The following is a 10,607-nucleotide window of genomic DNA, read 5'->3' as shown; positions in this document are numbered from 1 at the left end:
TTGTGGGCTCGATCCCTAGTAGGGTGTGTGCAGGAGGCAGCCGATCTATGATTCTCTCTCATCATGGATGTTTCTATCTCTCTCTCCCTCTTCCTTCCTCTCTGAAATCAATAAAGAAATATATTTTTAAAATATAAATAAAAACAATGGGGAAATCTGTCCATTTGAAGCAGGAGACGGGCCCTATATGATCTACGATTTTGAAAGACCCCACCAGCTGTCACATGGATCAGGACTGTGGAGGGCAAGGATGGGAGCAGAGGAACCAGATACGGTTATTTCATGGACTCTGTGAGACAATGGCTGGAGGTAGGGTGAGGCAAGGTGTAGAGAAACAGATTTGCAACCTCTTTTATGGTGTGTGTTTTTGGTTAATTCTCACCTGAGGATATTTTTTTTCCATTGATTTTTAGAGAGAGTGGAAGGGAGTGAGGAGAAAGATTGATATAAGAGAGACAAATCTATTGGTTGCCTCCTGCATGCGCCCAGACCAGGGCCAAGGATCAAACCTGCAACCCTGGTGCATGCCCTTCACCACGAATTGAACCCTTGAACTTTTGGATGGAGGGCTGACGCTGTAACCACTGACCTACACTGGCTAGGGCTTATGGGTGTATTTATTTCTCAGATGCAGAGGACCCCGGAGCTGGGCAACCTGACCCGAGTTCAGGAGTTTGTCTTGCTGGGTTTGTCCACGAGGCCAGACGTAAGGGACGTCCTGTTTGCCGTCTTCCTGGCCCTCTACCTGGCCACCCTCCTGGAGAACACACTGATCGTCTACCTCGTCTGCGCTCACGGCGAGCTCCACAAGCCCATGTACTTCTTCCTGGGCCACCTGAGCTGCCTGGAGATGTGCTACGTGTCCGTGACCATGCCCAGCCTGCTGGCGGGGCTGCGGGGTGGACCCTGCCACGTGCCCTTCGCGGCCTGCATGACCCAACTCTTCTTTTTCATCACCCTCATCTGCACCGAGTGTACCCTCCTGGCCTCCATGGCCTACGACCGCTACGCGGCCATCTGCCACCCGCTCCGCTACCAGGTACTCATGAGGCCCCAGTTCTGCCTGGGCCTGGCCGTGGCCTCCTGGCTGGGCGGGCTGCTGGTCTCGGTGGTCAAGACCTCATGCATCGCCAGCCTGTCCTACTGCGGCCCCAACGTCCTCAACCACTTCTTCTGTGACGTCTCCCCTCTGCTCAACCTGTCCTGCGCCCACGTGGCCCTGACCGAGCTGGTGGACTTCATCTCCGCCATCGTCATCCTCTGGGGTTCCCTCCTGGCGGCCGGCGCCTCCTATGTGGCCATTGGGAGGGCGGTGCTCCGCATGCCGTCCGCCACCGCCCGCCGCAAAGCCGTCTCCACCTGCGCCTCCCACCTGGCGGTGGTGGGGATCTTCTACTCAGCCACTCTCTTCATCTATGCCCGGCCCAGCCGCATCGAAGCCACGGATCTCAACAAGGTGTTGTCTGTCATCTACACGGTGGTCACACCCATGTGCAACCCTGTCATCTACTGCCTGCGGAACAAGGAGGTCCAGGCGGCTTTCCGTAGAACCCTGGGCTGGCCCCGAGGCTGACCACCCGGCTTGGGCACAGGGGAGATCTCAGTGTATTCATACTTTTTATTTTTATTGAGGTACTAGTGTCCCGGTGCACGAATTCGTGCACATGGAAAGGAAATTAATTAGAAGAAATATTTTAATATCGCTATTCACGTCTTGCTACTGAAAAGAAAATAGGCCCTAACCAGTTTGGCTCAGTGGATAGAGTGTCGGCCTGTGGGCTGAAGGGTCCCAGGTTCGATTCCGGTCAAGGGCATGTACCTTGGTTGCAGGCACATCCCCAGTAGGGGGCGTGCAGGAGGCAGCTGATCAATGTTTCTCTCTCCTTGATGTTTCTAACTCTCTATCCCTCTCCCTTCCTCTCTGTAAAAAATCAATAAAAAATATTTTTAAGAAAATAGGATTCCACCGAGTCTCTTGTCTACCTACTCCAGGAGTTCTGTGAGGATCAAGTGAGATGAGGCATGGGAAAATGCTTCACAAACGTTTGGTTAAACTGTAAAATGTTTGCCCCTGGCTATAAAGTAAGTCGGGTTCCTGGGCTGAAGAAACTCCAAGGAAGCCAGTCGCTAGGGAGAGGAAGCCCGATGTTGCTACGTGACATCATTACCCAGCACCCACAGTGACTGCTTCCAGGCTGGGTTGGGGGGCTGGGCTGGGCTGTGGGCCACATGTTGTGACATTGGGTCTTGGCAGCGTTGGCTGTGAATTGGTGGGGTGTTGCTCTGGGGTGGCAGCGGGACCTGTGTCCCACTTGGGGGAAGCCGAGTGTTGGTTTGTCGGCGTCAGGTCCGCGGTGCTGTTTATTCTTAAATGGCCACTGCACGTATGGCAGTTCCTGCACTGAGTGTCTGCCCCCGGTGGTCATTGCGTGTCATAGCAACCAGTCAGATGGATGGACGGACACTTAGCCATATATATATATATATATATATATATATATATATATATATATTTCAGACTAGAGATTTGACTCTTTAAAAATGTACAATTTCATGCTGAAACCGGTTTGGCTCAGTGGATAGAGCGTCAGCCTGCGGACTAAAAGGTCCCAGGTTCGATTCCTGTCAAGGGCATGTACCTGGGTTGTAGGCACATCCCCAGTAGGAGATGTGCAGGAGGCAGCTGATCGGTGTTTCTCTCTCATCGATGTTTCTAACTCTCTCTCTCTCTCTCTCCCTTCCTCTCTGTAAAAAATCAATAAAATATATTTTAAAAAAATAAAAATGTACAATTTCGGCCCTGGATGGTGTTGGTCAGTGGTTAGCATGTTGGCCCAAGTATGGAAGGGTTACAGGTAAGATTCCCGGTCAAGGGCATGTACCTGAGCTGCAGGTTCGATCTCTGGCCCGGGTTGGGGTGAGTGCAGGAGGCAACAGATCCCTCTTTCTTTCTCTCTCTCTCCCTCCCTCCCTCCCTCCCAATCCCTCCATCCTTCCTTTCCACTTTCTCTGAAAATCAATGGAAAAAAATATCTTCAGGTGAGGATTTTTAAAAACTAAAAATAAATTTTAAAAATAAACATGTACATTTCTGGGGCATTTTTGGATATTCACAAAGTTGTGCGAGCATCACCGCTATCTAACTGCACATTTCATCGCCATCAGAAGAAACCGGTACACATCAGACGGCACTACCAGTCCCCTGTCCCCTGACCCTAAGAACCCACGAATCTTTCCGTGTCTGTAGAGCTGCCCGTTTCGGACATTTCACATAAACGAAATCATATCACACTGGGTCTTTTGCGTGGCTCCTTCCACTTAACATAATGTTTTCGAGATTTGCGCGTGTTGTAGCGGGTGTCAGCACTTCATTGTTATGGCTGCATACTATTCCGTTTCATGGGTGCGCCAGGACCTGTTTACCCACTCATCAGTCCATGGATTCCGCGTTGTGTCCAGTTTTCAGTCTGCTAGGAATAATTGGTGAGAGTCAAGGACATGTTTTAGGATGCTCTGTTGTTTTAGGAGGGTTTTGTTACACGGCATTCTTGCTGACTGATACACTGTAGTTGACCCAAACCAGGCTCATTTGTCCACCACTACCAAATAATTGGGACTGAGGACGGAATGCCAGAACAGACAGGTGGACTCAGGTCCACCAGGACTGAAAGAGGAAAAATGATGGTTCCTAGGGGGGGTGGGGGAGGGCGGAAATCAGAGTGCCAAACCCCATGTTTGCACATAGATCCTGAGCAAAAACGGACACCAACAATTTCTGACACTGAAAAGTGGTCCTGAAGAGGTTATGCATGGGGTCCGCCCCCACCCACCCACCCATCCTGCCTCCGTACCACACTCCCAAGGCGGCCTTCATCTCCTCATTCCCCAGGCTGTAGATGAGCTTGTCAAGGGTGGGGGAGGGTCCCCAAGGTGTAGAAGAGGGACACCACCTGCTTGCTCGCCCAGAATAGCTGGCCTTGGGTGGCCAATAACCATAACCAGCTGGGAGGCACCTGTGGGCAGGGCCTCGTGGTGCCCGGTGGCCCACGGTATCTGCAGGGCGGTGGCCAGAACCTTGGCGTAGGGTGTGGATATGGGACAGAAGGTGACAAGCATGATGAGCACTGTGGCCGCCAACACGTGGGCCTCGAAGACCCTGGAGTCACGTACACCCCAGGCCCAGGAGCGGGGAGATGTCACAGAAGTTGGCGGATGCCACCGGCCAGACGGTAAAGACCAGTGACGCTGAGAAGCCGGCCGGCCAGCAGGTGGCAGCCAGCAGGTGGCGGCCAGCAGGTGGCGGCCAGCAGGTGGCGGCCAGCAGGTGGCGGCCAGCAGGTGGCGCACTCAATACAACCCCACAGTGAAGGGCCCAGGGGATGGCCACGTGGAGTCCCAGGCCACGGCCCTTGAGGAGGAAGCACTATGTCAGGACTCAGGACACCACCGGGAGCACCTGCAGTGCGCAGCGCGCGGGGGACACGCTGTGCCTGGGCCGAGGCGGCGTGAGCAGCAGGCGCCCAGCGAGAGCCTGGTCCCCAGCAGGGCTCACGGGTGCAAGAAGATGCACAGGGGCGCATGCCAGACGCACAGGGGCGCATGCAAGACGCACAGGGGCGCACGCAAGACGCACAGGGGCGCACACAGGGCCACAGGAGCTCACAGGGCCGCAGGGGCGTGAGCAGGGCCGGACCCAGCGCAGGGAGCAGAGGGATGAGCACGCGGCTGGCGCAGCCGGGGCAATTGCTCGAAGCCCAGCAGCGGGAAATCGGTGCGCCCAGCTCTGGTTGGCCTGCGAGGAGTGCCCGGGGCCTGTGGCGTGGACTCACGGGTGCAGGGGACGTGCCCAGGGCCGAGGGGCCTGGGGAGGGAGGAGGAAAGGAGAGGGAGGAACAGGAGAACGGAGCCCGGACTCCCTGTCCCCCAGCACAGGCAGGGCCTCCTGGAATGCCCCCCAGGAACCGGGCATGAACCTAGAGGCCTCCCCAAGGCCCGGCAGCCTGGGCTGTGACCTCATCTGTGACCTCTGTGACCTCATCTCTCCTGAGCTGCGTCCACAGGGCTTGTCCTGCCTCAGGGCCTTCGCGCTGGCTGTTCCCTCCCCTGGAAATGCTTTTCCCCGGGCTCTTCCTATCGCCCTTTCCCTCTGACAGGTCCTGCGTGAACTGGTGTGGGGCTACCTCTCCGTCACTCCCCTTTTTGATCTTGCTCACTGAGTCCTCCCCCAAAGATCCTGCATCCCCCCACCCCTCCCCATACACACACACACACTGTGCCCTCCCCTTAGGGCCTTTGCACAGTCCCCTGCCCCCAGCTGTTGGCATTGCTGGGCCTGTCTCACTCCCTAGGTCTCCATTCAAATGTCCCCTTTCAGGACGCCCTCCCCTGAAGGCCAGAAAGAAGTGACCAGCCGCCCTATCCGGTGTGGCTCAATGGATAGAGAGTCAGCCTGCGGACTGAAGGGTCCTGGGTTCGATTCCGGTCAAGGGCACATGCCCAGTTGCCAGCTCAATCCCCAGTGGGGGGCATGGAGGAAGCAGCCAATCCATGATCCTCTTTCATCATTGATGTTTCAATCTCTCTCTCCCTCTCCCTTCCTTTCTGAAATCAATCAAAATATTTTTAAAAAAATAAAGAAGGGACCAGCCACCTCTCCGCTACCTACAGCCCCTGGGACTGAATTTAGTGTTTGCTCAACAAGGTCTATTTCCCCCTACGGACTGTGAGCACCAAAGGAACAGACACCTCTCCTTGCATTGCCCTGCATGGCTCCTGCTCCATTACGTGGCATCACAGCTTCTCCCTCCCAGAGCTTTTGTGGAGAATCGATGAGGTGCCCTGGCTGATGTGTCTCGGTGATGAGAGCATCCGCCCAGGCCTGGAAGGGTTGCAGGTTCGATCCTGGGCCGGTCTGGGCAGGAGGGGGAAACAACTGGTCAATGTGATGTGTCTCTCTCACATCGATGTTTCTCTCTCTCTCTCTCTCTCTCTCTCTCTCCCTCCCTCCCTCCCTCCCTTCCTCCCTCCTTCTTCCCTCCCTTCCACTCTTTCTAAAAAGCAATGGAAAAAATATCCTTTGGTGAGGATGAAAAAAGAAAAAAGAAAAAAAGGAAGATGTGGTACCTATATACAATGGGATATTTGTCAGCCATAAAAACGAATGAAATATTGGCATTTGTTTTTTTAAAATAATTATTATTTTTTTAATATATATTTCTTTATTGAATTAAGAGAGGAAGGGAGAGGGAGGAAGGGATAGAAACATCAATGATGAGAGAGAATCATTGATTGGCTGCCTTCTGCACGGCCCCTACTGGGGATTAAGCCCGCAACCCAGGCATGTGCCCTTGGCTGGAATCGAACCCGGGACCCTTCAGTCTGCAGGCCGATGCTCTATCCACTGAGCTAAACCGGCCAGGGCTGAAATATTGGCATTTGTGACAACATGGATCGACCTAGAGGGTATTAGGCTCAGAGAAATAAGTCAGACAAAGAAAGGCCAACGCCATATGGTTTCACTGGTACGTGGAATCTACCGGTAAAAGCAAAACCAATGAATAAGCAAAACAGAGACAGACTCAGAGACACAGAGAACAAACAAACTGATGGTTGGAAAATGGGAGGGAGGGGTCAGGGTTGGGTGATAAAAATGAATTTAAAATAAAAATAAGAAAATGATAAGAGAAATGTAAGAGGCCAATCGACCAGGTGCAATGCCCGGGTCTTATTAGGACACGTATTCAAGAAAACAGACCGACAGTTGGTGAATTTGAACTCTGTGTATTGGCTGACACCCACATACATGGGGGTGGGGGTGGGCAGTGGTTGACTGGATCCACCAATTCAAATGTTAATCTCTCTAAGAAAGACCCCTACAAGTACACTCAGAAATAACGTTTAACTAGATATCTGGGCGTTCCATGGCCCAGGAAAGTTGACAAACAGAATGAATGAAAGGCCATAGTTTATTTGGATTTGCTAAGCTTTTTGTTGTTGTTTTGTTAACCCCTTACCCAAGGATATTTTTTTCCATTGGTTTTTTTAAAAAAAACATTTTTTATTTTAGAGGGTAACAAGTAGCTGTGTGATCTTGGACAAGTCATTAAATAATTTTCTAAAGATATTTTTTACTGATGCCAGAGAGGGAAAGAGAGAGAGAGAGAGAGAGAGAGAGAGAGAGAGAGAGAGAGAGAGAAACATCAATGATGGGAGAGAATCATTGATTGGCTGCCTCCTGCACGACCCTCCATGGGGATCAAGCCCTCAACCTGGGCACATGCTCTGACCAGGAATCAACCGCGACCTCCTGGTTCATAGGTTGATGCTCCCTCTCCCTTCCTCTCTGAAATCAATAAAAAAATATACATTAAAAAGAATGTTGTTAATTAAAAATAAATAAGGAAATAAATTATATATATACACATATACATATATATATATACACACACATATATATATGTATATTAAAGAAGATAATTTTAGTCCTTCAGTCATTCAACAAGTTTTCACTGAGTCTGTGCCCCATGCTGGGTGCTGTTCTTTTTTTTTTTAAAAAAAAATTTCTTTATTGATTTCAGAGAGGAAGGGAGAATGAGAGAGAGAGAGATAGAAACATCAATGATGGGAGAGAATCATTGATCGGCTGCCTCCTACACCCCCCACTGGGGATGGAGCCCGCAACTCAGGCCTCAATCGAACCTGAAACCCTTCAGTCCACAGGCTGACACTCTATCCACTGAGCCAAGCCGGCCAGGGCCTGGGTGCTGTTCTTGTCACTGAAGATGCAAAGAGGGGGCTGGACAAAGCCCTGTCCTCATCCCCGTGTCTGTTTTTACAAAGAGGAAATGAGCCCAGCCAGTGTGGCTCAGTGGTCGAGCTTTGACCAATGAACTGGGAGGTCGCGGCTCCATTCCCGGTCAGGGCACATGCCAGGGGCCTGCAGGAAGAGGCAGCCGACCAGTGATTCTCTCTCATCATTGATGCTTCCATCTCTCTCTCTTTCTCCCTCTCATTTCTGTTCTCTGAAATCAATAAAAATACATTAAAACAAAACAAGCAAAACAAAAAACACAAACACAAAGAGGAAACCACCCCACATGGACCTGAAATGCACACGGCTCAGCAGTGCCACTCTGGCTCCTGCCCAAAAGTCTCCTCCTCCTCCCTCGCCACCCTGGCGTGTGCCCTCTCAGACCAACGCCAGACACCCACGGGGAGCAGGCACCTGCCGGATCCCCAGCTTCCTTCCTAATGAGCTCAGCGAGTCCGAAAGTTCCTTCGAGCTCCCAGGAGGTCGGGGCCGCGCGTTCCTAACGAGCTCCGAGCCCCGGTCCCCGGGGCCTGGCTACTGGGGGAGAGTGGAGGCCAATTACTCCGGTCCCACCTGGCCGCCCTGACCTCAGCCCCCCTCGCCCAGCGGGGACCTCTCCTGGGCACGGAGCGTGTGGGCAGAGTTCTCCTCCGTGGGGAGCCGCCAGGAGCTTAATGAGAAATTGGCATTCGTTGCGTTTCTGGGTTCTTAATGAGGGACCCCGTCTCCCTGTAGACACTAAACTTTGTAGTCAGCCCAGGAGCCAGGGTGAGGGCGTGTTCCCTCTAATGGCCATGATTTCCTGAGCCAAGATGCCCAGCCTGGTGGCTCTCATTGACATTGTTGTGCCAACGATGCCCCCAGATTGATACTCTAGCCGGGGCCTGCCCATCCCCGACCCCCATCCCAGGCAGCCCTTCTCCCCTTAAGTTTCTAACAGCCATTTCTCAATGACCACAGCCAAGTAGAACCTTGACTTCTGGTCTGAGGATCTGTTCTCCCCACAGTTTCCCCAGCTCGGGACATGACATCACTGTTCACCCAGGTGCTCAGACCCAAAGCCCAGAACTCGCCCCAACACGGGTGCACAATGGTTAAAGTCTGGGGTCACGTGGCCAAGTTCAAATCCTGGTTCTCGCTCTGTGTGTGGCTTCGGGTACCATTTCTCTCTGCCTCAGTTTCCTCATCTGTAAAATGGGACCATTTTAGGACCCACCAGATAGGGTGATTGTGAGGACCGAGGTGTGTCTGTGTGTATATAATCATATATGTGTATGACCACAGGTGTGTGTAATCATATATACCACATGTATGTGCACGACACAGAGTCAGCACGTTGTAATGATTAGACATTATATTACGATTAGGTTATTGTCTCATACTATGTTACTGTATTCTCATGCTAGGAATTGTCATGTGTTATGTAGGTATGACCAGATTGTTATGATGTTATGTGTTTTCATGTATTATGTCACTATTATTTCTTCCACAACCCACATGCAATCATGGGGCAAGAATTTTCAACTCCATCTTCAAAAAATACATAGATTTATGGCCTTGGCTGGTGTTGCTAAGTGGTTAGAGCAGCCATGGGCAAACTACGGCCCGCGGGCTGGATCCGGCCCGTTTGAAATGAATAAAACTAAAAAAAAAAAAGACCGTCCCCTTTTATGTAATGATGTTTACTTTGAATTTATATTAGTTCACACAAACACTCCATCCATGCTTTTGTTCCGGCCCTCCGGTCCAGTTTAAGAACCCATTGTGGCCCTCGAGTCAAAAAGTTTGCCCACCCCTGGGTTAGACCATCAGCGCTAGCACCAAAGGGTCTCAGGTTCCATTCCCGGTCCAGGGCATGTACCTGGGGTGCAGGTTTGATCCTGGCCCCAGGGAGGGGGATGGAGGGCACAGGCAAGAGGCAACCAATCAATGTGTCTCTTTCACATCAATGTTTCTCTCTCTTTTCTTTTCTCTCTCTCTCTCTCTCTCTCTCTCCCCCTTCCATCTTCTCTAAAAATCAAGAAAATTTGTAGCCTTAAAAAATATATACATTCTAAAGAAAAATGTTTGACAGTTCCAGGAGGTGGTGGTGGTGGGGAGGATTATAAAAAGGATCACTACCCATAATGTATTTTAAAAATTCTTACAGATCAATCAGGAAAAATCAAATCGTCCAATATTTTATGTAGAGGCATTTCACGGAAGAACGTGTACAAATGGACAGACCTATAAAAAGATGGCTAGTTTCTCTAGAAGCCATAAAAATGTAAATTTTTAAAAAAATGAGATGGCTTTTGGCCATTAGACAGGCATCCATTTAGCACTGATATATCCACTATTGGCCAGAAAGACACAAAAAATTTTGATACCTTTATACACAGTTGGCATACAATGATAAAGCTTGTTTGTGCTGTTTGGATAATTAGCCAGAATTAAAATGTGAGTTTCCTTCAATTGAGTAATTCTACTTCCAGGAAAACCATTCTGTGAATACAGTACATTTTGTCTTATGGCTAGATACAAGATCAAAACACTAAGATCAATAACTCATGTGGCCCTCAGTTGGTTAGAGCATCATCCCCATATGCCAAGGTTGTGGGTTCGATCCCTGGTGAGGACACATAAAAGAATCAACTAATGGCCCTAACCAGTCTGGCTCAGTGGATAGAGCATCGGCCTGTGGACTGAAGAGTCCCAGGTTCGATTCCAGTCAAGGGCATGTACCTTGGTTGCGGGCACATCCCCAGTAGGGGGTGTGCAGGAGGCAGCTGATGGATGTTTCTCACTCATTGATGTT

The 10,607-nt window shown here is 50.8% G+C and overlaps 1 protein-coding gene across 1 annotated transcript; it reads left to right on the top strand.

Annotated features, from left to right (window-relative positions):
• The first annotated feature begins 628 nt into the window (after positions 1-628).
• Positions 629-1,573, top strand: LOC118655091 (olfactory receptor 5-like). The gene has a single exon (XM_036306529.1). The coding sequence runs from the start codon at positions 629-631 to the stop codon at positions 1,571-1,573; it is 945 nt and encodes a 314-aa protein (XP_036162422.1).
• Positions 1,574-10,607: the final 9,034 nt, after the last annotated feature.

Source organism: Myotis myotis, unplaced genomic scaffold (assembly GCF_014108235.1).
Source record: "Myotis myotis isolate mMyoMyo1 unplaced genomic scaffold, mMyoMyo1.p scaffold_m19_p_42, whole genome shotgun sequence".
Classification (NCBI taxonomy): domain Eukaryota; kingdom Metazoa; phylum Chordata; class Mammalia; order Chiroptera; family Vespertilionidae; genus Myotis; species Myotis myotis.
Note: the sequence above shows the minus strand (reverse complement) of the source record. Positions and strands in the feature narration are given on the sequence as shown.